Source organism: Penicillium vulpinum (genome assembly GCF_028829585.1).
Source record: "Penicillium vulpinum strain IBT 29486 chromosome Unknown utg000003l_segment0_segment0, whole genome shotgun sequence".
In the NCBI taxonomy this organism is placed as follows: domain Eukaryota; kingdom Fungi; phylum Ascomycota; class Eurotiomycetes; order Eurotiales; family Aspergillaceae; genus Penicillium; species Penicillium vulpinum.
Genome location: NW_026643243.1, coordinates 2,411,417 through 2,433,563, shown reverse-complemented (window position 1 = coordinate 2,433,563; position 22,147 = coordinate 2,411,417). Strand labels below are relative to the sequence as shown.

Genomic DNA, 22,147 nt, shown 5'->3' with positions numbered 1-22,147 from the left:
AGGTGAAAATATTTACCAAAGTCATATACCAAGTTCAAAATTATTCAATCGCCTCATACTGATTGATAAATTGAAGATATTCATATCTGCGCATAGCTAGAGCCATAATCTTGTGAGAATCATTTTGATTCCAGGTTCAGCTTCCTCTTGACCATTCCGCAGAAGCTCTCAAACAAGACGGTGTTTGTCCCCTGTGCCCAGCGGACTAAAACCTTCACCTCTCTCTCCCCCGGATTCTCTCCCCGGACTATCCGTATCTGCAAACGTACTCCCAGCGCTATCTGATCCGGAATCATCTTCAATTTAGCCGCACCCTCCTCACCGGCAAGTTTCATCTTCCGGCGGGCGAATCTAGACCACACATTCTCAGCAGCGAAACCCGTCCCCGCAGAACGGGTCTGATCCCAAGACCAAAACCAAGGCAGCGAGTTGAGTTCTGTATTTATAGTAGCGATGGCTTTGTCAATTGATGATCCTGGTGGTAGAGTGAGCGTGAAATCTGAAGGGAAAGGCAAATGACTCTTCAGGCAGCCAGGTATTCCACGCGCAATGTTCTAGACCAGCAGTTAGACATGGCACGCAAAACAAAGGCGTAATTTAAGTAATAGGCGATAAACTATGACTTACCATGGCAGGCCTCCGGTCTCCCCATGACCACGCCACGGCCCAGCGCTTCGTCTTGCTTCCTTGATCGAACTCGGTGACTGCAAAATTGTGGTTCTCGTGCTTGATCAGGGTCTCCACGAGTACGTTGATACTGCTCAATTTACCGAGCATCGATGTGTACCACTGGACCCGGTCGCGCAGCTGGAGACTCTCGTCGATCATCTTCTTCACGAAAGCTACTTCTCCGCCGCTGGTCACCATCTCAACTTCGACACCAGTGCAAGCCTTCATATAAGTTAGTATGGTACGGCAAATAAGTGGAATATGGTGGGTGATGTATGGTAAGTTGGCATGGGAAGAACTAGTGAGACTCACAGAGAAGGGGTCTCGCTCTTTCTTCTCGGCAGATTTGATCAGCTCATCGGTCGAGGTGTAAAATGGTGGGTTGCACATGGTAAAGTCAAGGCTGGTAAGCAGTCAGATATTATTCTAGCAAGTCTTAATCCATAGGAGACTTACGTTTGGCAGCCTAGTTTTTCTAGCGGGAAGAGAGGTCCGTCAGGGTCGGAACGTATGATTCGAATCCGCGATTCGAGGTTGTTCAGGGAGACATTATGCTGGGAGGTGCGGAGGTTGTTCAAGTCGATATCTGTCGGGTTGGTCAGTGGGTGCTAGAGATACTCGGACTTGAGGACTTACCTGTTGCTACAAAGTTCCAGCGCGGCCGTGTCGCGCATCCCAGTAGGGGATAAATACTGATGCATCCCGTTCCGCTTCACTATGTCAGACATGATTCGGAAGTGGAAGGGGCAAGTTACGTACATGTCGAGGCCGACCACCTCCCGGTCTCGGTCGTACCCCTCATGCAGGCCTCCAGCAGTGGAGTCGAGGAGGTCCTGCAGCCAGAGGATGTAATTGAGTCTATGCTACATGTCAGATACATTTGTGTAAGGCCCAAGCCGTCATTCGGGACGACATACCTATTTGGTACCTGAAATCTCAGTTAATACACGTGCATAAAACGGTTTAGTATATACATACCGGTGGACATAACCGATCCCCAGGAATCTCAACTTTCAGGTGAAAATCTTGTTGCAGGAGGGTGGTGGTGAGTTGTCTGCATGACGCAAATCAGATCCACTCTCGGGATGTCAGATGTGAGAGTCCTCTGACTTACCGGACAGCGGCTGGATCATTAAAATCTAGTTGGCCATTTGGTTTCAAGCTGTATTCAATTAGTACTAGTCCTCCTGTATGAGCAGAGGCCGTGTCACATACTGCTTGGCGAAGTCGCGCGATTGCAGCGCCAAGGCTGCAAAATCGATGTCATTTTGATAGAGGCTTCGGGCAGATTCCATGGTCAGCACCTGGGCGACCTTTTGAAGGTGCTCAGTGTACTCGAGATTATTAAAATTAGAATGTAGTTGGGTACAAAGAAAGCAAAGTCCACCGCGCAAGATCCCTGGGAGGTTGATGTTGGTAAGTGGTTACGGATGACGAAAGCGGCCATGTGGAACTTTGATCTGATCCTACGGCACCGTTTTACGGCCTAGCCGTTATAGACATAACCCTACACAAAAATAACTTGCAAAAGATGCCAAAAGCAAAACGCTTTTCAGAAGTAGCTGTAACATCCAATCTTTATATTTATGTAAATATGTGAAACTGAGGCAAAAATAAATAATCGCCGAAACCATGAATAAGAAGTGAAATCAAAATCGTCAAGTCGTGATAGGCTTCCAACCACGCCCAATTTATGAACCTTGCCCCTTCTGTTTCCAATTTCCTCATTATTGACCGCTATTTTTCAAGCCGAGTTTTCCTTCTTTTGAATGCGCTCTTGGCGCTCAAGACGCCATCCGTATCCCCATTTCATCTCAACTATGAGTAGAGGGACCAACGCCATGGTAATGCCAGCGAGCATGAGAAATGCGAACTCAGCAGTAAGAGCATCAATGATAGGCTGGACAGCCGCAACGCCAGCAGCACCAATCAAACATCTCATGAGGTTATTAACTGCAGTTGCGCTGGCGCTAGCACCGGGGTACAAGTCGATGACGAGGGCGCTATTAATGGTGAAGATAGCGGTAGAGCCATAGGCGATGATAAACTGCAAGATAATGGGGACTGCAAGGTGGGTACGGAGGGACACTCCGTAGACGGCGACACACACAATGAAGATAGCAGTGATCCACCAAGTGTTGCGCATGCGGGCATACTCGATGGGGAAGTCGGGGTGGCTCTTTGAGTTGATGCGAGTATCGATTGGAAGACTGTGCTGCTGGCAGTATTCGCGTTCTGTTCGCTTGTGGTTGAAGTCCATTAGGTATCCGATTGTGTAGGAGCCGGTCATGCATCCGAAACCATTGCCGAGGAATGTCAGGCCGACTTCCAGTGAGTTCAGGCCATATATCTCTTCAAACAGAGCAGATGTGGAGGAGGTTACCATTGACCAGACTGTGTACACCATGCTACCGAACAACAGGGTAATGAAGACATCCTTCTCGGCTAGGAAGGTGAGGGGTGCTAGCACGGTCTTGAGGGTTACTTTGGCTTTCTTTCCAGAGGGGATTGAGTCTTCCTGTGCGCCCTTCTGTCCGCAAATAGAGTAGATTATTGGCTTGTGGATGCCTTTGAGGGGAACGGTGCCATTGCCAGCGATAGAACGAAGTGTTTCGGGGAGGAAAAACAAGATAGAGAAAAGACTGATTCCGGACGCAATAGCCAAGAACCAGAAGATAGATCTGAACCCAAGATACTGTGAAAGAAGTCCACCAAATACTGGTCCAACTCCCTGGCCCAACATGCGGACTGAATATTGTTAGATTAGAACAGCAGCAGTGTATCCGAGTATTAGGGTACTTACCACCACCAAAGATTCCAATCAGACTACCTCGCTCCGCTGAAGTGGTAATATCGCCAATCACACCAGCACCTAGGTAAGTTAGCTGAGACGCAAAATAGGGAGGATCAAGGTATCATACCAATTGAGATGGTAGCTGCACTTCCGGCAGCCTGCAGCGCTCGGAAAGCCATAAGTTCACCATAGTTGGTAGAAAAAGCCAAAGCAATGTTCGAAAGAATGTAGACACCAAATGTTCCGATGAAAATCACACGACGGCCCAGCACATCTGAGAAAGAACCCCAAAAGCTTGGGGCAAGACCTTGAACAATCATGTATATCGTTATGGTTAGGGTAGCTAGAGATATGGAGATATTGAGCTCCTGTATTGATGTTAGCGAGAAGTAGCCAAATTTATTGCTCGAGTTAACTAACCTCTGCAACATCTGAAAGTGCAGGGAAGTAGATGTTTGAAGATAAAGGTGAGAAGATAGCAGCGAGGGAGACGATGATGACCATCAACAACTTGCGAGTCCGAGGGAACACATGATATGGTGGTGATTCTGGGGCCTGGCTTTCAATATTAATTGATTCTCCTGACTTTGATGGTATCGAGAAGTCTTTCTCATCCCGAGACGAGAGATTCGGGCGGGAGTTAACCGCTATCTCTGTGACTCCAGGGTCCCTGAGGGTTTCTGTTGAACTGAACTGGGACAAAGTCATGATGAAAAGATTATTATAGAATATGAAGACAACTCTAGAGGTATCAACAGACGCAAATTGTTAACAATGAAAGAGGATTTCTAGCTTCAGTCAGCCCAGACAGCTTTAGAGATCTATACAGCTTAAAGATGGAATGGAGACAGCCTTTTGTATTTCGATTCCAGCAACAAACCCTATAACGCTTATTCAAAAAACAAACACAATATTAGGCAGACCAATGCATCTGAGAGCCGACTAAACGTGCTCCACAGTGGGCTCGACCAGGGGGACCGCTATACCATCCCCTTGATGGTAGAGGGTGGCACAGATAAGACAGATCTGGTAAACTTAAGGTCGCTCAATTCGACACGTACGGGCCATCCTCCACACTTGGGGTACTCGAGGTTCTATTCCAGTACTCGCCGCAAGCTTACAGCTGTGTGTCTATCGTGTCGTCTCTAAGCCTCGAAGACTGACGTCTACCCATGAATAGTACATTCCTGAGCTCCCAACGAACTATTTTGGGACTATTTGACTATGAGGAACTAGTGCTGCTACCTAAACTCATAGGCAGACGCGAATACCCACTGGAATTCCTTTCTGTCTCCATACATGCGTGTACAATTGAATTGATCTACATAACATGTACACGCACGTCCAGTTTCACCCTCAAGACTTGCAATCGGAGAAAAGGTGTCGGGGAAAGTCCGTTCTATACTTGCATGCACTTGCTCGGCTCGTCTCCGCAGCATCTTTCGTGTCCTAAAGGCCCCGAAAGTCTGCAGGATCAGGGATGTATGATAAGCTGGTTAACCAATCCACTAATAGTTTCTGGCCATATCTTGCCGAGGCGGATACATATCTCGATTATAGGAAAAGAGATTGTGAAATCTGATTTCTGTTCCAGTGTCTCATTTTCCCCACGTGTTGAATATCAGCCATTTATGATATCTATCTGTCAAGCAAATGCCAAGCTCCGTCATCTACCCTAGTCAATGTGTATTAAGAGGAGACTATTGGGCAGAATATGCCATTGACTTACGTGTGCATTACCCCTTGATGAATCGATCTGTATAGGGGATATTGGCCCTTGCTGCTCAAAACCCACCAATCGGGGACCCGCAAAGGGGAGCTGGATACGGGGTTTAGCATCATACCCAATGATGATGCATTATGATTAAAGATAAGTGATAGGTGATACTGCAAGCTATGGGACAATGCAGCTGCATCACCAGACATATATTAATAGGCGAAAAAATGTTTCTAAGACTTTCTTTCGGGACAAGGTTTGTGCTAGACAGGAGATGATCGACGAAACGGCCTTTATGGAGTACAAAGTAGTACATACATGCATACTACATTAGACTAAATACAAATGGTGCCAATCATCGCGTCGATCAGGCCCACAAAACGCCCCTATGCAACGTTCTCTGCATATTCTTCTTTATAACTTGGTAGAACGTGCATTTAATCTTTCCATCAGACTCCACTGATGCGCCACGCGCGAGACCCTGGGAAATCCTAACGGAGCCGCCAAGGGCTCGTCATTGTCTATGATTGATCAGTAAATTGCACATCGCTTCGCAATTCAGCGTCGGCTTTACACTTTCGGAGGTCTTTTTCTATCTCAGACCCAACCTTCGGCTCGGTTAAGGTTGGCTAAGGCTGTTTACCCAGTAAGGCTGATACAGTTACCTATCTTGGCAACTTGATAAACCTCAATATTGATGCCCAACGTCAATAATTTCACAGTGAGAAGGGTCTCCTGAGATCATATCACCTAACCGCCACACCCAGAGAATGCCGATCGCCGGGTACCCAATACCACCTCCATTACTCCGTTAGTGCACGTTGGGTGATTTTATTTCTAGATTGGCACGAGATCACAAGCCGAGATGCGACATCCCCACTCCTAAACAATATACGGGTCTGAATCCCTCGGTTATAGTATGTTTCCAACTTGATTCCCAAGCCTTCCGAGTCATACTATCCATCTTGTATGTTGACTGGGTCTTGAGTGAACTTCGGTCAAAATGATTCTGACAAAGTTTCGGAAATATCTAGATTTGGAATAGCACCCACGTACGTTATAGGATCTTCCTGAAGAATATCCAAGTCTGCTCGGTACATCGGTCTCGGCCCCACAGTCGCAACGGAACTGAGAAGTGTCTTCACAACGTAGGGAGATAAAAAATCAATCAATACTAGGAATATATGTCTAAGAATTTCATGTGATTGGAATAAATATTTGCCGGTTTCTAGATGTTGCCAATTTAGATATCACATTTGTTGACTAGCCATCTCTAACCAGCACCACATACCCCTCAATACAAGTTTTCTTCCTTTTTCTAGCTGTCGTACACAATTGAATTTTGTCTTACGTATTCTCTCAGAATTCTTTGAAACAGTAGTTTCTATCGACTATAACCTCCAAATCTTGCAGATCTAGTAGATCCCCCCTGACAGGTAAGTAAGACAACCACCATTTGAAACACAGTCTAGTCATATAGATCTACAAAGTAACGATAGTAACAAAGAAAACAAAGATGGTCATTACAAATCTATCGGCGTTACGACCACATGAGGCTGTGTCTGAGCTATTTGGGCTAGCGCTTCAATAAACAAGCGCATTGGTCAGGGGATTTGCAGATCCGATGTAGCCCCTAGCTTTCCCGACGGACTCCGTCGAAAGAACTTGACACACGATCTACATCTATGAAGAATTCCAAATCATTCTGCGAAGAATGTAGGGCTATTTAACAACAAAAGACACCCCAGAATGTCATCATGTGATGAAATGACCTCCTCAATATCCTCTACATAACCGCCCATCGTTCTATCATTCTCCAGGCCGCCTGAGTGTCTCATTAACAGAAACGTTAAAAGTGACTCAAAATTGAACCCCTGCCCCCTCATTTTTGCGCAGCCCAATATACTAGGTCCACTCCATACTTGGCACCATGCTGTTGGCTCCGGAACAAAAAAATGGACCGGACCCTACGGACGGGGGCACTCACGCGGTTTCCCGAATGCATATCCCGAGGGCCGATCCTACAGGGCTCCTCGGCACACCCCTCATCGCCGAAATATGGAGTTCGCGTGTGGATCCGGTCATTCCGTGAGTTGTTCTTCTAGAGATCATAATTTGATAGCGCTGTGGTGTGTGTGGAGATGCATCTCTTAAGATAACGGCCGGACCAGGTGGTCGGGGCCAATTACATTGTATTGCACTATAATGCATATTTTCAATTGATTGAATTAGTCTTGAACTGCATAGATCTTCTCCTCGTGCTAATTTGACTCGGTGGTGTCATTTGCCTAAGCCGTTGAGACCTTGGCGCCGGGAGGTCCGCACCTCTCGGAATATTTAGAAACTCAAGGATGGGCCTAGAGCTCTCTCCTGGTGCGGGTGAAACACACTATTCTAGAAGTCTTTCTGAAATATATCTATCTGCACGTGTGGATTTCCATGATGACTGCGGCATTGAGAGCCGCTGGCCGTTCTAGTCCGAGTATTTGCAAAAGCAATGCAAGATGGTGATATAGAGCTACCATATTACAAAAGAAATGAGGTAATCTAATTATGTGTAGTAGAGAGTATGCACGTATATATAGATTCTTGACTATTGTCTTAGTGGCGGGCACTACTCTAGTTTACCAAACTCAATGCACGACATATTTATAGATCAACTTTGGTTATCAAAGAGACCACAAATATATAGACATATATACATACCTAGACCTAAATTAAAAAAAAAACTTTTTATATTATGATTACTCTGAGTCATTGCGAGATCCCTTCATGCTACTGAATACTAAGTCCCAACAACAACCTCAGGACCCATGGATATAGATATTCCCCGGCAAGTACTCGTAGGTAGACGGGTACAGCAGCTTAGGTACACCTGCCGTTATAAACCCAAGCAAGAAATGACTGTCCCATGAGCTTTGTTTCTCGAATATCATGGTCAATATGGGTTGTAATCAAGTTGTTGGATTTTCTGGATGTCGCAATGTCCGTGGTGTTATATAAATGTATGACGTATGTTGTCCGGCGGAATGTATTCCATAACAGCTCCAGTAAAAGAGTACATATTATGTAACTAACTGTGAATGGCAAAAATAAAGAATAAAAACAGAAGGGTTTTGGATAGCACCCCTTAACCGCCGCCAAGGCCGCGACTTAGATCCTTGTTTTACGAGTCGCAACGCGCTGTTGCTTAATGACAATAAAATGACAGATCCTCCCATCTTTCTCAAATGCCAGATATGAAGGCCATCCAAGTTCGCTTTCTGGGAAGAAAGCTCGGGGCCACGCTTTCCCGCCGCTGCCAACTCCACGACATACTCATGGCGGCTCCTGTTTCTTCCAGCAATTCCAAAATGAATGAGACCGAGGGTATCGCGGATTCAAAGCATGACCTTGAGGCACTCAATCGGTTTACCTCAGGTCGTTGGCTTTGGAACGAGCGACAGCAGCTTGCCTGTTGCTATGTTAAGTTCGACCTTTCAACGCTTCTGAAACTAGCTGCCTCTGCGACCGGATCGAGATCATGCACCCAAGTGTCAAAGATCTCGGAGGGTCAATATAACAAAGTATTCCAACTTACTATGGACAATGGACGCGAGATTATTGCGAAACTTCCAAATCCTAACGCAGGCAGACCACACTTCACGACAGCTAGTGAGGTTGCAACTATGGACTTTGTATGGCCTACTTTCTTTTCTACTGGGAACTATTTTTGCGCATCGGTACTAAATTTGATAGTTGAGGAATGTTTTGGACCTCCCTGTTCCGAGAGTGTACGCTTGGAGTTCCCGAGCATCAGAGAACCCTCTCGGAGCAGGGTATATCTACATGGAGAAGCAGGCCGGCGTGGTACTAACAGATGTATGGGACACCATCAAAGGAAGGCAGAAGGTCCGAATTCTTGACCAAGTTGTTGATACTGAAAAGCGTCTAACGACTACACAATTCTCCAAGTTCGGGTCCTTGTACTATAGAGACGACCTTACTGACAATTCCGATTCTACTTCACCGCTACATTTTGATTCAACTGGGAACAAAGTCCGGAACACAAAGTTTGGTATTGAGCCGATTAATCACCGCTCTTTCTTTGACTTCGGGAGAGGCGCGTTGGGTATTGAGCGTGGTCCATGTAAGTTCATTTCCAACCCGTATGATATTATTATCCTGTGCTTATCCATACAGAACCTTTAGGGTCAAAAGTCACAGAATTCATGGCGGCTATTGCCCGGAGGGAGATTGCAACTGCAAAGGCAGGTCTCCGATACCGCCTAATGCCCGAAGGTCTTTTCTATGGCCCCCGACAATACCAGCTTAGCCTCTCGAAAAAGCTCTCCGGCTTGGAAAACTATCTTAAGGTGGCACCTCATACTTTCCCAGAGAATACGGCCACTCATGTCTCAGTTTTATGGCATGGCGATCTCCATTCGCAGAATATATTTGTCAATCCTCAAGACCCAAGCCATATTGTGGGAATCATTGACTGGCAGTCTGTCAGTGGTTGCCCGCTTTTTATGCAGGTTGGGCGCCCAGTGTTTCTAGATTACGACGGCCCGGTTCCTAAAGATTTGATGAAGGTCCCTTTACCACAAAATTTCAACTTCATGGGCCCAGACGAACAGCAGAAGGCAAAGGCACTCCATAGGGCACAGACGCTACACAATATCTACTTAGTTCGGTGTCTTCAGGCCAACGAAACAATCTTTCAAGCGATACAGGGTCATAATACTCTCCGGCATCAGGTTAGTGTGGTTGCGGGATTAGTCTTGATGGACTACGAGCCGCTGCTCAATAGCCTACTGAGAGATGTCGAGAAAGAATGGGCACATATTGTTGGCGTTGGGGGAGATGGCAGCTCTCCTCGAACGCCGTTCCCATTACAGCTATCGGAAAAGGAAATCCGGCAGCAGGAGGAGGATGGTGAACTATGGGCCCAGGGTGTTGAACTCATGAATGCATTTGTTGCCAATACTGGTTGTTTTAAACATTGGGATGGTAGGGTTAGTAACGGAGATTACGATCAATCTAAGAAAGAGCTAGATAAGGGAGTGAGAAGGTTCTTAGACCGTGAAGCCAGGAATGACGAAGAACGTAGGGAGTGGCTCAAAGCCCTGCCGTTCATGGATTAAAGTGTACTGGAAGGCTAGAAAATATCAATGATTTAGCATTTCTGGCATGCTTTTGAAGTTGCTCCAAGTTTCTGCATATCTTTACAGAATGTGCTGTATATATCGTTCGGTTCCACACAGTACGGATATAGGTATGGCTGATGACAGAAAAAGGCTTTATCAAATGGTACCAAATGTGTACATATGTAGGTAATTTGGTGGTATGCAACTAACTGACTGGCTATGAATAACAAACACCTGGGCAGAGAATTTACTTAAATAAGCAATATATGCAGCGCCCTAACTTAAACGAGAAATGACAATCCCATGAGCTTTGCACCTCTAATATCCTTGTCGATATAAATTGCAATCAAATTGCTGGATTTGCTGGATATCGCAATTCGTGGTGCGTCTTAATTCTATATGTAAATGTATGACGTATGTTGTCCGGCGGAATGTATATTCCGCAAAAGAGCTCCAGTGGAAGAATATTTAATTGTAGACATTAACTGGCTGTATATGCGGAAGTTCCTAACGTGACAGTTAATTTGTTATCTCAATTGAGTGTTAGAAATTTTTGTTCAGGAAAACGCAGTACCAAAAATCTGTTCATTATCTCTATCGATTAAATGTCACATCTCCAATACTTCAATTACGACGGCTGGGGCCAGAAGGCAAAGCGAGACTTCTATTACAGCCAAGCCGTCCGCATTGGCGATCGCATCGAATGCGCAGGCCAAGGTATGTGCACAAGCAAGCCACGCGGCCTCGCTTTTCAAATGAATAGATAATGCTGATAACATCATGAATAGGCGGTTGGGATCCGCAAACCTTTGTGATCCATCGAGAGATCAATGCGCAGATCGACCAAGCTTTCGCCAACGTGGACCTGAACCTGAAGCACGCCGGAGGAAAAGGTTGGGAGCAGGTATTTCGGGTGAACTCTTACCACGTCCCGATCAATGACGAGGCGCTGGAAGCGATGGTGCGGAACTTCAAGAAATGGATGCCAAATCACCAGCCTATTTGGACGTGTGTTGGGGTGACGAGGCTTGGCGAGGATGATATGCGGGTTGAGATTGAAGTTGTAGCTCATGACCCGTGAGAGATCGAGGTCGGAGGGGACATGATGTTTGATGCATTGATCGGCCATGAACCCATATAGCTCTCGTGTTCAAGCAACCTGAGTAGGCAGTTTCACACGAAAAAGGATATTAGCCTAAAAATGGGAGAAAAATTTTTCTCAAATACGATGATCTTAGCGTTTGTCGCCTCTGCCACCACCTCTGCCACCCCCACCGCGGCCACCTCTGCCGCCTCTTGTTTTGCCCTTTCCTCTGCCGCCCATCATACGGCGTCCCGAAGCCTGGACGCGAGCGATGTCGTCTTTGTTCAGGTTCAATGTACCTCCTGAGAACTTGCCCACGGAGGCTCCGCTAACACCGCGCTCTCTTCGCCCATTGTTGCTCGATTTGTGTACCTTAGTAGGCTTTTCGAGGATGATGCCGTTCTCCTTGGCCTCTTGACGGCGTCTCCCTTCCTTAGATTCAGCCTTAGCTTTGATGCCTCGTCGGTGCGCTGTAGGCATTTTATTTTGTGCATAGAGCGAAGTTTTGGCTCCAAGGGATTGCATGCGCAAATCCAAAGCCTTCAAACGGTTCTTTCCAGTGGGAGCAAGGTCGTCAGCGGAGTCGAGGAGGTGGGACTCCTTGAGTAGTCTTTGCAATGCAAGATCGTGCTTGAGGTTTGCAGAGTCGTGCGCATCTTCCTCCTCTTCTTTTTTGGATGTAGGCTCTGGCTCGGTGCTCGGCTTGTCCAAGTCGGACAATACTTTTCCACTCTACGGATCTCAGTGTGAGCATAAACTTAGAATGCATTGGGATTTAACACATACCATAAACGCCTTCCAAGTCTTCTTGTCCATTCTGTCTTCTGGTGCCATATAAGCACCCGTGTGTTCGACCACCTCGACTTGATTGCTTTCGTCACTGATGTCGGACATCTCATCCCAGTCACCTTCTGACCCAGACATATCAGAATCATCATCCTCGTCCTCGTCTTCTTCTTCATTGGAATTTGTAGATTTGGCGGTAGGGGCTGGCAAATCGAGTGGCTCGAATTGTGCCTCGAATAATCTGCGGAATACGTCCTGCGCATTGTCCACCGGAGGAGGGCTGTCTTCCTTAGTCTTGGGCTTAGAAGCCACAGTGGTTTCTCTCTTTCGTTTTACAATCATGGTGAATGTGTTGTTGACCAAATTGTAAAATCAAACACCCCGTCTCGGCCCAAAAGTTTTTTCGGAATTAGCTCAAGATCACGTGCGATAAGATAAAACCCCCCCTCGATTCAAACAGGGTAACTGGATGAAGTTGTTCTCCAATTCGCCAGAGAAAATGACCAAGTTCAAGCCATGCATTGACCTGCATTCAGGGCAGGTCAAACAAATTGTGGGTGGTACTCTCAGTCAGGTGGCCGCAGACCTGAAGACCAACTACGTATCCAAGTTCCCAGCCAGCCACTATGCGGGATTGTATCAGAAGCACGATTTACGCGGTGGGCATGTCGTGAAGCTTGGACCAGGGAATGAAGAGGCAGCCCAGGAGGCATTGAAGACATGGCCGGGGGGGCTGCAAGTGGCCGGAGGTATCACCGATAAGAATGCGCAATATTGGATCGATCAGGGCGCAGACAAGGTAAGCACGCGGACTCCGGATGGATTGCTATTTCTTCGCTTGGCATTGTGCTTGATCGAGAATTCAATTATAACTAGCTTTTTACTTCAAGTTCCTGTTTCCTTGCGCTCCGTCGTAGTAAGAGTCCGATGACGCTAATCATTTGGAATGCGGGCAATAGGTGATCATCACTTCATTCCTCTTCCCTGGGGGAAAGTTCTCACTCGAGCGACTCGAGTCGGTCCTCTCTGCTCTAGGTGGTGACAAGTCAAAGCTGGTCTTGGATCTCAGCTGCCGCAGAAAAGACGATACTTGGTTCGTTGCGATGGACCGCTGGCAAACCATCACAGAGATGGAGATCAACCAGGGTATGTCCTGCCTGTACGGAAACTTGGTTTATTATTGGTTCACTGACACTGTGTAGAATCGATCTCAATGCTGGAGCCATATTGCGCTGAGTTCCTAATTCACGCTGCAGACGTAGAGGGCCTGCAACAAGGCGTTGATGAGGAACTTATTTCAAGACTTGCTGAATGGTGTAATATTCCAGTGACCTACGCAGGAGGTGCGCGGCATTTACAAGATCTAGAAAAGGTCCACACGAGTAGCAAGGGAAGAGTGGATTTGACGATTGGCAGCGCGCTAGATATCTTTGGCGGCTCCGGGGTGACGTTCGATGAGTGTATCGAATGGAATAAAACACATTAAAAATATGACATAAATCAAAACAAATATATTATACCAAAGAAAATGATGAGCTGAATGAGACTTTCAAATTCATCTTTACAGTTTCACCAGAGACATCAAAATAAACAACAAGGAGGAGAACGAGTCACAGTTGTGTCTGGGGTTGTCCCAAACCGGTTTAGGGGCTTTTAGCAACTGAAGGTCCGCCCGCCTCCGTATCTCAAGTCTTCCACCTCAACTCTCCGTATTAGCCGATTTGCGACCACCTCTTTCGCCGATAAACTACATATTCCGCTCCTTCTGCAACTCCATTACCTGCCGTCAATTTGCCAATATGAAGCCCGTCGTCTCCGCCTTGAACGCATGGTCTTGGTACGCTCCCCTCATCCCAGACAGTATCCATCTAAACGTCCTATATCGCTCTAACACCTTGGTTCTCGAACAGTGTCGTTATCTCCGTTTTCGCAATCATCATTCTCTCAGTCCTTGGCTCGCTATACAATGTACGTCTTTCCGACCCCGACCTACCCATCAAACCCTCCAAAGATCCATTGTCACAGACCTACGTAATATTGGAATCAACCGCTAATACGAAGTTCCGCAATATAGAGCAACAACCACGCATACACCGGATCAGAAGGCGAACCCGAAGATGGCCCCGCAGTCGCCGCCTCCATTTACACCGCTGTGATCGTCTACGCTGTACGTCACTCCTCATCCCTAAGCCCCGACGGGGCCGTTCGTTGCACGAGAATGGAATCGGTTACTGACAATGCGCTTTTCTGGCTCACAGGGCTTCTTCGTTTTCTGCGGTTTCCAGGCCTACCTTCACATGCGAGGCAGCAGAGGTGGTGCTATATCACTTCATTGAAATTAACTTGGTCCCTTTTCCTTCAATGTGTTCACGACAGCTTTATCTGTCCATTTTCAATTTCTGAGCTTATATCTCGGGGTTTCTTGAGTGCAACGCGGCACGGTGGTTTAGATTTGATGCGTTGGGAGTGATTCAATCCCGAGAGAATACTTTCAATTTCTCTCGAGTATGAACTACCCATTTCTACTCTGTGCGACCCAGATTCGTCTATGTTACAGGCGAGCAGGGTCGGACTAAACTTGAAAGGCGTTAGCGGGCAGGTTTCCCGGTCTCCTTTGCTAGAATACACAGATGGCCGACCTGCGACTTGTACATAGGGCGCTCATAATTATTACCAGCTCTTTCATTTTTTGTCCATTGGATGCATCTAAAGATAAAATTTGGTATTAGACATTCAATCATTTGTCCTTCGTTGAGAAGAAAATCAAGTTTTTGTGAGACCGCCAACGCCAGTGGATGCAGAATCAGAGTACCGAGCCTCGGCTGGACACCTGGGTTCTTTTTGTTTGTGTTAATTTTTGTTTTGTTTTCCTTCAGGATATTACTCCTCGTCTTCCCACGGGTCCAACATCTTGGACATGTAAGGGCCATCAAGGTAGTACCCAAGACGAGCATAGTAGCTACGCACGCCCACACCGGAGATAACACTGATCTTGCGGCTACCGTGCTCCTCACGGGCAATGCGCTCCGCCTCCTCCATCAGCAATGTTCCAAAGCCACGGTGCTGGAACTTGCGGGCATCACGTCCGTGAAGCGGCACAGCAGAACCGTAGACGTGAAGTTCGCGGACAATACTCGTCTGCTGACCGGTGAACTCAGGACGGAAAGTGTGAGTCTCACTGCACTTGCGGAGACGAAGCAATCCAATAAGAATATCCTGCTTTGGGTCTTCATATGCCAAGAAAGTTTCCCATCCACCATTGGCAGTGTAGTCACGGCGGATCAACTCAATCTGCGATGGACGGATCTTGTTCTTGACCTCGTTGATACCAACTTCTCGTGTGCGGACATCACGGCAGGTTGTGCCGAAATCCTTCATACGCGCCAATGCCAGTTCACGCAGGTTGCCGTTCTCCACACCGGAGGTGACCAGAGGCATGGGGATATCGCGCTGAACTCGGTAGATACGGGTCCATGGGGGAACTAGGGCCAAAATGCGTGCGACAAGGTCGATAAGTGCGTTTGGTGTGTAGTTCTTGTAACGGCCAGTGCGCCACAGTTCGTAGAGACCGGTTCCTCGGATGACAAGTGTAGGGTAGAGTTTGAGACCGTCGGTACGGAAGTTAGGGTTTTCGAAGTACTCCTGGAATTGGTAAAGATCGCGCTCCATTCCAACGTTTGGCAAGTCGGGCATCATGTGGCTAACAACCTTGAACCCGGCATCCTTCGCAAGCCTGAATGTCTCAGCTACTGCTGCTACGGTGTGGCCGCGGTTTGTGTCTCGCGCAACATCCTCGTATAGACTCTGCACACCAATTTCCAGCCGCGTGCAACCATAGCGCAGCATGCTGCTCAAATGTGTATCCAGACAGTAATCTGGCCGGGTTTCAATCGTGATACCCACACACTTGACGTTGCTCATTTCGCCTGCTAGCACGGCCTCGTCAACGTTGTCTGTTTGATATCCGCTCAGCGCGTTGTGAAGCTGGGAGATGAAGGTATCCCGGTAATCTTCCGGCAGCGACATGAATGTTCCGCCCATGATAATGTATTCCACCTTGTCCACGCTGTGTCCTAGGGCTTTGATCTGGTCCACACGTCCTCGAGCCTGCTCAAACGGATCGTAACGAGCGCGGATCGCTCGCATCGAGGTCGGTTCATATCCAGTGTATGACTGAGTCGAGTATTCGAAGTCGGAGTCGGGGCCACCAGGGCAATAGACACAGATATTACCGGTATATGCAATGTGGGGGCATCGATGGGGTTTGCACATAACCGCCACCACGGCAATACCAGAGGAGGTTCCTATGGATGAGGTTAGCAATAGACCAGAAATCTCACTTGGGGTATGTAAACGTACGGATTGGCTTCGCAATCAGCTTTGGCAGGATATATTTTTTGTAGTGCTCGGGCACTGCCGCGATAATGGCCGTCAGCGGCGGCGAGTTGGACAAGCTGTGCTTCTTTGAAAATGTAGCCCGCAACTTGTTGAGATTGAGATCCTTCTTGGGCTTGGCCGAGTCTCTGTGCGACTCGTAGTCTTGAATGAGAGCATTTGCAATGTCGGAACATGCTCGCATGAACCGCTCGTTCTCCGGGACGTTCTTTGCATTCTTCTTGGCGGCCCTTTTGATTTCCTGGGAGGTCATAGTCATGGTAGCCATGGCGAAGAGATATACACCGCGCTTAGGCGGGGAAGTCTTTCAAGAACCAAAAGCGACAAGTTGCTGGTGTAGTGGGGGTGAGGTTGATTAGATAGAAAAATGTGGTGGCCGAGGCCTGCGCCCGAAGTGAATTTCTGCTTAAGTAAAATAATTATCCCGAGCGAAAACTCCCGGTTACGCATCCCGAGCACCAGCCCTTTATCCTGTCCCTTTCTTTACTTTCCACCTCACTTCATCACCTCTCCCCTCAAACATACAATCTTGCAGCAATGCAGGCCTTCCGCCGTAACACACTCTCGGCCCTTCGCAATGTCGGTGCCACCCAGCGTCGGACTCAGGCCACCTCTGCCTACAGCGAGACCTTGAACAACCTTAAGATCAACAAGGACACCCGTGTTCTGTTCCAGGGTTTCACTGGAAAGCAGGGAACGTAAGTGCAAACCTTGCGCCATTGTTATCGCACGCGCTTGATGCTGATATTTGACCTTGATAGCTTCCACGCCGAGCAGGCCATCGCCTACGGTAAATATTCATCCAGCCGCGATCGCATCCAAACAACAGCTTACACAAAACAGGCACAAATGTTGTCGGTGGTACTAACCCCAAGAAGGCCGGCTCCATGCACCTTGACCGTCCCGTTTTCGCCAATGTTAGCGATGCCATGAAGGAGACCGGTGCCACAGCTTCCGCCATCTTCGTTCCGTATGATAACTACTATTCTCTCGAAATATCAGCCAAACAATGCTGATACAATTAGTCCCCCCCTTGCCGCTGCCGGTATTGAGGAAGCCATTGCTGCTGAGATGGGCCTCGTTGTTTGGTACGTGTTTGATGGAGCTCCCCCTGTAAAGAACTTTTCCTGACAGCTTTTCCTTTAACAGCATTACCGAGGGTATCCCTCAGCACGGTACGGATCGATACACCACCCATTGAAGCGCGCCAACTGATTGATTCCATATAGACATGGTCCGCATCACCGATATTCTTCGCACCCAAAACAAGACCCGCCTGATTGGTCCTAACTGCCCTGGTATCATTGCTCCCGTAAGCTACCGCTCCAACTTTCTGCAATAATTCAGGCCGCGGAAGATACTCATACATTTCGGTTATAGGGTCAATGCAAGATCGGTATCATGCCCGGCTTCATCCACAAGCGCGGACGCGTCGGTATTGTCTCCCGTTCCGGTACACTGACCTACGAGGCTGTCAACCAGACCACCCTCGCTGGTCTTGGTCAGTCTCTCGTCGTCGGTATCGGCGGTGACCCATTCTCCGGCACCAACTTCATCGACTGCCTCAAGGTCTTCCTTGAGGACCCCGAGACCGATGGTATCATCATGATCGGTGAGATTGGTGGTTCCGCCGAGGAGGAAGCCGCCGAGTTCTTCAAGGCCAACAACATCCACAACAAGCCCGCCGTCTCTTTCATTGCCGGTATCTCCGCTCCCCCCGGCCGCCGCATGGGTCACGCTGGCGCCATCGTCAGCGGTGGTAAGGGTGGTGCTGATTCCAAGATTTCCGCTCTCACCGATGCTGGTGTCATTGTTGAGCGCAGCCCTGCTTCCCTTGGCAAGGCCCTTCTTGCTGAGTTCGTCAAGCGCGACCTTGTTTAGAATTGTTGCTCCTTTTGATGCATCGCGTGTCTTGTTGTCCTGGTTTTGAAGCTAGGGATCTGAGGTATATGTGCCATTTTATACTATGGGGTCTCATGGGCAGTCCTTTTGGCTGCTCCTGTATTCTTTTTCTCCTTTGTGTTAGAGATCCGTGAAGTAATCATGCTCGTGTAATTATTACTGTGTGGTGCTTGTGCAGAGTAATGGTAGAAATATGTTAATATATGGAAACTATCTCTTCGAGGTGCAGGAAGCAGGCTCCTTGAGCAGTTCCTTATTTTCGACGTCGACCGGTTTCATTCTAATCCTCATACTGGGAATACATAGTGAAACGAAGGGGCCTAGAAGGCAGAACAATTGCACAAAATAGTAGAAGCCTCGTCATCGCAGTTAGCAGTCTTAATTCCCGAAGAAATTGAAATTTAACATCAGTCCAGCGGTATCCGGGAAAACGAAGCATTGACTACAGGGCAACCTTTAGTATGCGGCTGGCCCATGACATGGAATATACTGAAGTGTATGTTGAAATATGTGAATATCACCTTATCACTCACTATGCTATACTGAGATTATGCTTCCTGAATCAAAGTCTCTAGTGGTTGCTACACTACGATAGTCGTTGATGCCTATAGATATCTACAATGCCCACAAGTCAGACTACAGAAACATGCACCGATGGATTGTCTCTCTCATCCCCATTGTACATTTGTATATGGTATATAAATGCCATATAAACAGGCCAAATAAAACAATACAGAACTGTGTGGCGGGTTGCCACTACATGTGAACATAGTTGCCTTTGCCGTGGACAAGGATAGACCAGGTCCCGGGGCGCCTCCGGGACCCAGCCCCCTCGCCTTTAGGCTCAGGTCAACTCTCGCAACTCTCCCAGCTTCCCCAAACTCTTCAGCTTCTCATCCAACCTCTTGATGATTTTTATTCTGATGTCCGTAGACATCACGGGCTGGTCGCTCCATTCCTCGATGGGACCTTTGGTTTCCACATCGATCTCATCTTCTTCGTCGACTTCCGATTCACAGTCACTGAGGTCTTGATCTGCCCCAGTGCTGTCACCACCATCGTCTGTATCACTCCACTCTTCCTCCCTATCCTCTCTGTATCGCAACTCCCACTTCTCCCATTCATCCCATTCATCCTCTTCATCGTCCTCGATGGTTGGAAGAGGGATGGGCTTGCTGGTGTGCCCTTCAGCGAGGGGCCATGCCCATTGAAGGAGGACGTCCATCTTTTCGGTATAGTCCTCCGCATCGAAGTTGAGTGCTTGGGTATAGGCGACTTTAAGTTGGCCGCCGTCGAAATACCCATGCAAAACTCGAACCCGAGCATTGGGGAGGAAGGACATGATCATTGTCTATATATCAGTCAGTTAGTCAGGTCCTGTCTATGGTAGTGACTTGGTAGAGCGTCTGGACTTACCGGGAACTCAAGTTGGGGACGCTCATGTCGGTGGTACCTGCTGAATTGGCGCTTCTGGTTTTTGATACCACTCAGCATCCATCGAACAAGCACGAGGAGCTCTCCAACTGAGGGGAGAATTTCATGATAGCAGCTTTGGCTTTTCATGACGACGAGTTGGTGGGAGGTCATTCCGTCGGCACTTTTGGCTCCATTTTCAATAGTGAAGCCGTGCCGATCGTTGCTGTTGAAGAGACTCTCTCCGTCTCTCATTCTATATTCCCCAGAGTTAGTCTCTTTCGCTAATTTCTATCTATTGGGAATTTGGACTTACGAGACTAGCGACCAGAGATCAGGGGACTTACTGCCCCCGGGGGATTTGCGGAGGTACTTCGAGAACGCCATGTGCAGTGAATGGTGCATCTCTTGGCGGACGAAGACTTGATATTTCGAATCCCGGGCCCTTGTAAACGGGTCGTCCAGAGGGTCCTCGGGATCGAGTGGAGTGTTGGCGATTTTGAAGATGGTGTCGGTGTCGGGTGCGAAGAATTGGATGAGGGAAGGATCGGTTTCCCCAGTCCAGAAATCCATCGGGTGGATATCGATGTCAGCAAACTGGTTTGTTATATAACCAGGCTCCATGTCGCAGAGCTCATTGTAGAGCTTCTGGAGCCTGTGCTCCTTTTGCTTGAAGAGCCAGATATAGAGGGGTCGGCACATTGTGAAACCACCTGGGGACAAAGGAGTATGAAGAAGGAAGAAAGGAATGGGAAGGTACAGACAACGGGGGGTCTTTTATGTTCCCCATGGGTCAAATCCTGGGTCGCCTCCGACTCCCAGCACGATATCTACTATGCCTAGGTGAGAACAAGGTTGGGCTATACCCGCGGATTTACTGCGTGTGTCAACATGAACCAAGCCTAAATCGGACGGATCTCAATCCATAAAGCATCCTCTCCAAGGTTGGAGTGCTTCGGACGACATATTTGGGTAGCGGATGGCTCTTGCCCAGGTCTGTACCCAGGTGTGCAGGTATGTACCCAGGTATGTATATAACAACAAAAACTTATAGTTCATACATCGGAACAGAGAACCACGGTAAAATAAAATCCTATGTACTCCGACTCCTATCCATGCTCAAAGCTACGAGGTAGCATCATTTGAAAGGCATGATACCATATACTCCAAAGAGGAATAATATACAAACTACTCATGTATTGCGTCATTAATAGATATCTGTTGTGTTGTAGGAAGAGATATATAGCGAGGGCAATATCAGAAGAAGATGAGACTACTATGAAGAGAGGCTGATTGAGTAGTCAAAATCAAGTGAGAGCAAAGTAGAGGACTACTGATTTCATAGTAAGCAATGAAGCTTTAGTAAAAGATATATAAGCAGATATTTAATATGTAGCATCATATAGGACGAGAAAAATTATCACAGAAATATCAAAGGAAGATGAGACTTTGTGAAGAAAGTCTGATGTAAAGTAAGAAGCAAGTGGGAATGAGGTGAAAGGTACCTAGGTAGTTGGTTGATGGAAAGAAAGCAAATATATCATTATACCTAGAATCTTGAGTTGAAATCTACAGGATATGATGATCAATCGTTGAAGGATAAAAACAAAACAACGCTTGATCAAGGGATGGATGTGGAAGATTCCAGCGTACTATCTGAAGTATTCTTGCCTTCTGTAGGGCTGCCAAGTTTCTCCTGGGCTGATTAATTCAATCAAGAAAGCTCAAGTCTGTGAGCACAAAGCTCATGTCCTTCCTGAGCCTCCTAAAGCTCTGCTGTATCCACCCTGCCCTGTTCAAGGAACAGCTGGGAAGCCGAGATGTCAGGGGTTCTGGGCCCAATCAACAAAGTCCTAGCAGTGACGACAGATTTGGAAGCAGACGAAAGCTGCCCTCTGTCCTGGAAGCCATCAGGTATAGTCGTGGAAATATCACGTTTGAAAATGGGTTGAGACGTACTTCTCGAGGCGCGACTCTCGAAGCACAAGTCTTTCCCTTCACAGAAGATGGAAATTGTCGGAGATCCTGCTCCAAAATTTCTAAAATCAGCAGGCGCACCGAACTACTATTTAAAGATATTTATCTTCGAAAGAACGGAGCTGAAGATCCTCACAAACCATGATATTGTAATTATTGCAAACAAAAAATGGATCGTACGGTTCAGTTCAACAAGATACCATCATTCTTCCTCTCGCTAATATCTAAACGTGGCAGGCACATAGTAGCCTACCTGCTCCCTTGCCATTGTTGTGTTTGAT

General features: G+C 47.5%; 10 protein-coding genes across 10 annotated transcripts; 5 read left to right on the top strand and 5 right to left on the bottom strand.

Moving 5' to 3' along the window:
• Positions 1-119: 119 nt before the first annotated feature.
• On the bottom strand, positions 120-1,964 carry N7479_006034 (DUF890 domain protein; the record flags this gene model as incomplete). Its single annotated transcript, XM_057253730.1, has 10 exons — positions 120-554; positions 628-891; positions 982-1,072; positions 1,126-1,255; positions 1,306-1,379; positions 1,429-1,527; positions 1,587-1,597; positions 1,648-1,723; positions 1,784-1,831; positions 1,885-1,964. 10 exons carry the CDS (start codon positions 1,962-1,964, stop codon positions 120-122), a joined length of 1,308 nt encoding a protein of 435 aa, XP_057107592.1.
• Positions 1,965-2,413: 449 nt separating this feature from the next.
• N7479_006033 (uncharacterized protein) lies at positions 2,414-4,171 on the bottom strand (the record flags this gene model as incomplete). The annotated part of the gene is made up of 4 exons (XM_057253729.1): positions 2,414-3,417; positions 3,473-3,541; positions 3,591-3,831; positions 3,884-4,171. 4 exons carry the CDS (start codon positions 4,169-4,171, stop codon positions 2,414-2,416), a joined length of 1,602 nt encoding a protein of 533 aa, XP_057107591.1.
• A 4,362-nt stretch (positions 4,172-8,533) lies between these two features.
• On the top strand, positions 8,534-10,306 carry N7479_006032 (aminoglycoside phosphotransferase family protein; the record flags this gene model as incomplete). The annotated part of the gene is made up of 3 exons (XM_057253728.1): positions 8,534-8,857; positions 8,919-9,309; positions 9,372-10,306. The coding sequence occupies 3 exons, from the start codon at positions 8,534-8,536 to the stop codon at positions 10,304-10,306; spliced, it is 1,650 nt and encodes a 549-aa protein (XP_057107590.1).
• A 608-nt stretch (positions 10,307-10,914) lies between these two features.
• On the top strand, positions 10,915-11,390 carry N7479_006031 (RidA family protein; the record flags this gene model as incomplete). The annotated part of the gene is made up of 2 exons (XM_057253727.1): positions 10,915-11,026; positions 11,098-11,390. 2 exons carry the CDS (start codon positions 10,915-10,917, stop codon positions 11,388-11,390), a joined length of 405 nt encoding a protein of 134 aa, XP_057107589.1.
• A 153-nt stretch (positions 11,391-11,543) lies between these two features.
• N7479_006030 (uncharacterized protein) lies at positions 11,544-12,521 on the bottom strand (the record flags this gene model as incomplete). The annotated part of the gene is made up of 2 exons (XM_057253726.1): positions 11,544-12,125; positions 12,180-12,521. The coding sequence occupies 2 exons, from the start codon at positions 12,519-12,521 to the stop codon at positions 11,544-11,546; spliced, it is 924 nt and encodes a 307-aa protein (XP_057107588.1).
• A 157-nt stretch (positions 12,522-12,678) lies between these two features.
• Positions 12,679-13,665, top strand: N7479_006029 (1-(5-phosphoribosyl)-5- ((5-phosphoribosylamino)methylideneamino)imidazole-4-carboxamide isomerase HIS6; the record flags this gene model as incomplete). The annotated part of the gene is made up of 3 exons (XM_057253725.1): positions 12,679-12,978; positions 13,139-13,325; positions 13,382-13,665. The coding sequence occupies 3 exons, from the start codon at positions 12,679-12,681 to the stop codon at positions 13,663-13,665; spliced, it is 771 nt and encodes a 256-aa protein (XP_057107587.1).
• Positions 13,666-13,719: 54 nt separating this feature from the next.
• N7479_006028 (uncharacterized protein) lies at positions 13,720-14,515 on the top strand (the record flags this gene model as incomplete). The annotated part of the gene is made up of 5 exons (XM_057253724.1): positions 13,720-13,820; positions 13,846-14,016; positions 14,090-14,147; positions 14,254-14,346; positions 14,438-14,515. 5 exons carry the CDS (start codon positions 13,720-13,722, stop codon positions 14,513-14,515), a joined length of 501 nt encoding a protein of 166 aa, XP_057107586.1.
• A 544-nt stretch (positions 14,516-15,059) lies between these two features.
• Positions 15,060-16,842, bottom strand: N7479_006027 (Elongator subunit ELP3; the record flags this gene model as incomplete). The annotated part of the gene is made up of 2 exons (XM_057253723.1): positions 15,060-16,483; positions 16,539-16,842. The coding sequence occupies 2 exons, from the start codon at positions 16,840-16,842 to the stop codon at positions 15,060-15,062; spliced, it is 1,728 nt and encodes a 575-aa protein (XP_057107585.1).
• A 269-nt stretch (positions 16,843-17,111) lies between these two features.
• Positions 17,112-18,455, top strand: N7479_006026 (succinate--CoA ligase (GDP-forming) subunit alpha; the record flags this gene model as incomplete). The annotated part of the gene is made up of 7 exons (XM_057253722.1): positions 17,112-17,272; positions 17,336-17,364; positions 17,418-17,544; positions 17,600-17,662; positions 17,724-17,749; positions 17,804-17,886; positions 17,955-18,455. The coding sequence occupies 7 exons, from the start codon at positions 17,112-17,114 to the stop codon at positions 18,453-18,455; spliced, it is 990 nt and encodes a 329-aa protein (XP_057107584.1).
• An 865-nt stretch (positions 18,456-19,320) lies between these two features.
• N7479_006025 (uncharacterized protein) lies at positions 19,321-20,591 on the bottom strand (the record flags this gene model as incomplete). The annotated part of the gene is made up of 3 exons (XM_057253721.1): positions 19,321-19,827; positions 19,893-20,145; positions 20,206-20,591. The coding sequence occupies 3 exons, from the start codon at positions 20,589-20,591 to the stop codon at positions 19,321-19,323; spliced, it is 1,146 nt and encodes a 381-aa protein (XP_057107583.1).
• Between the last annotated feature and the right edge of the window lie 1,556 nt (positions 20,592-22,147).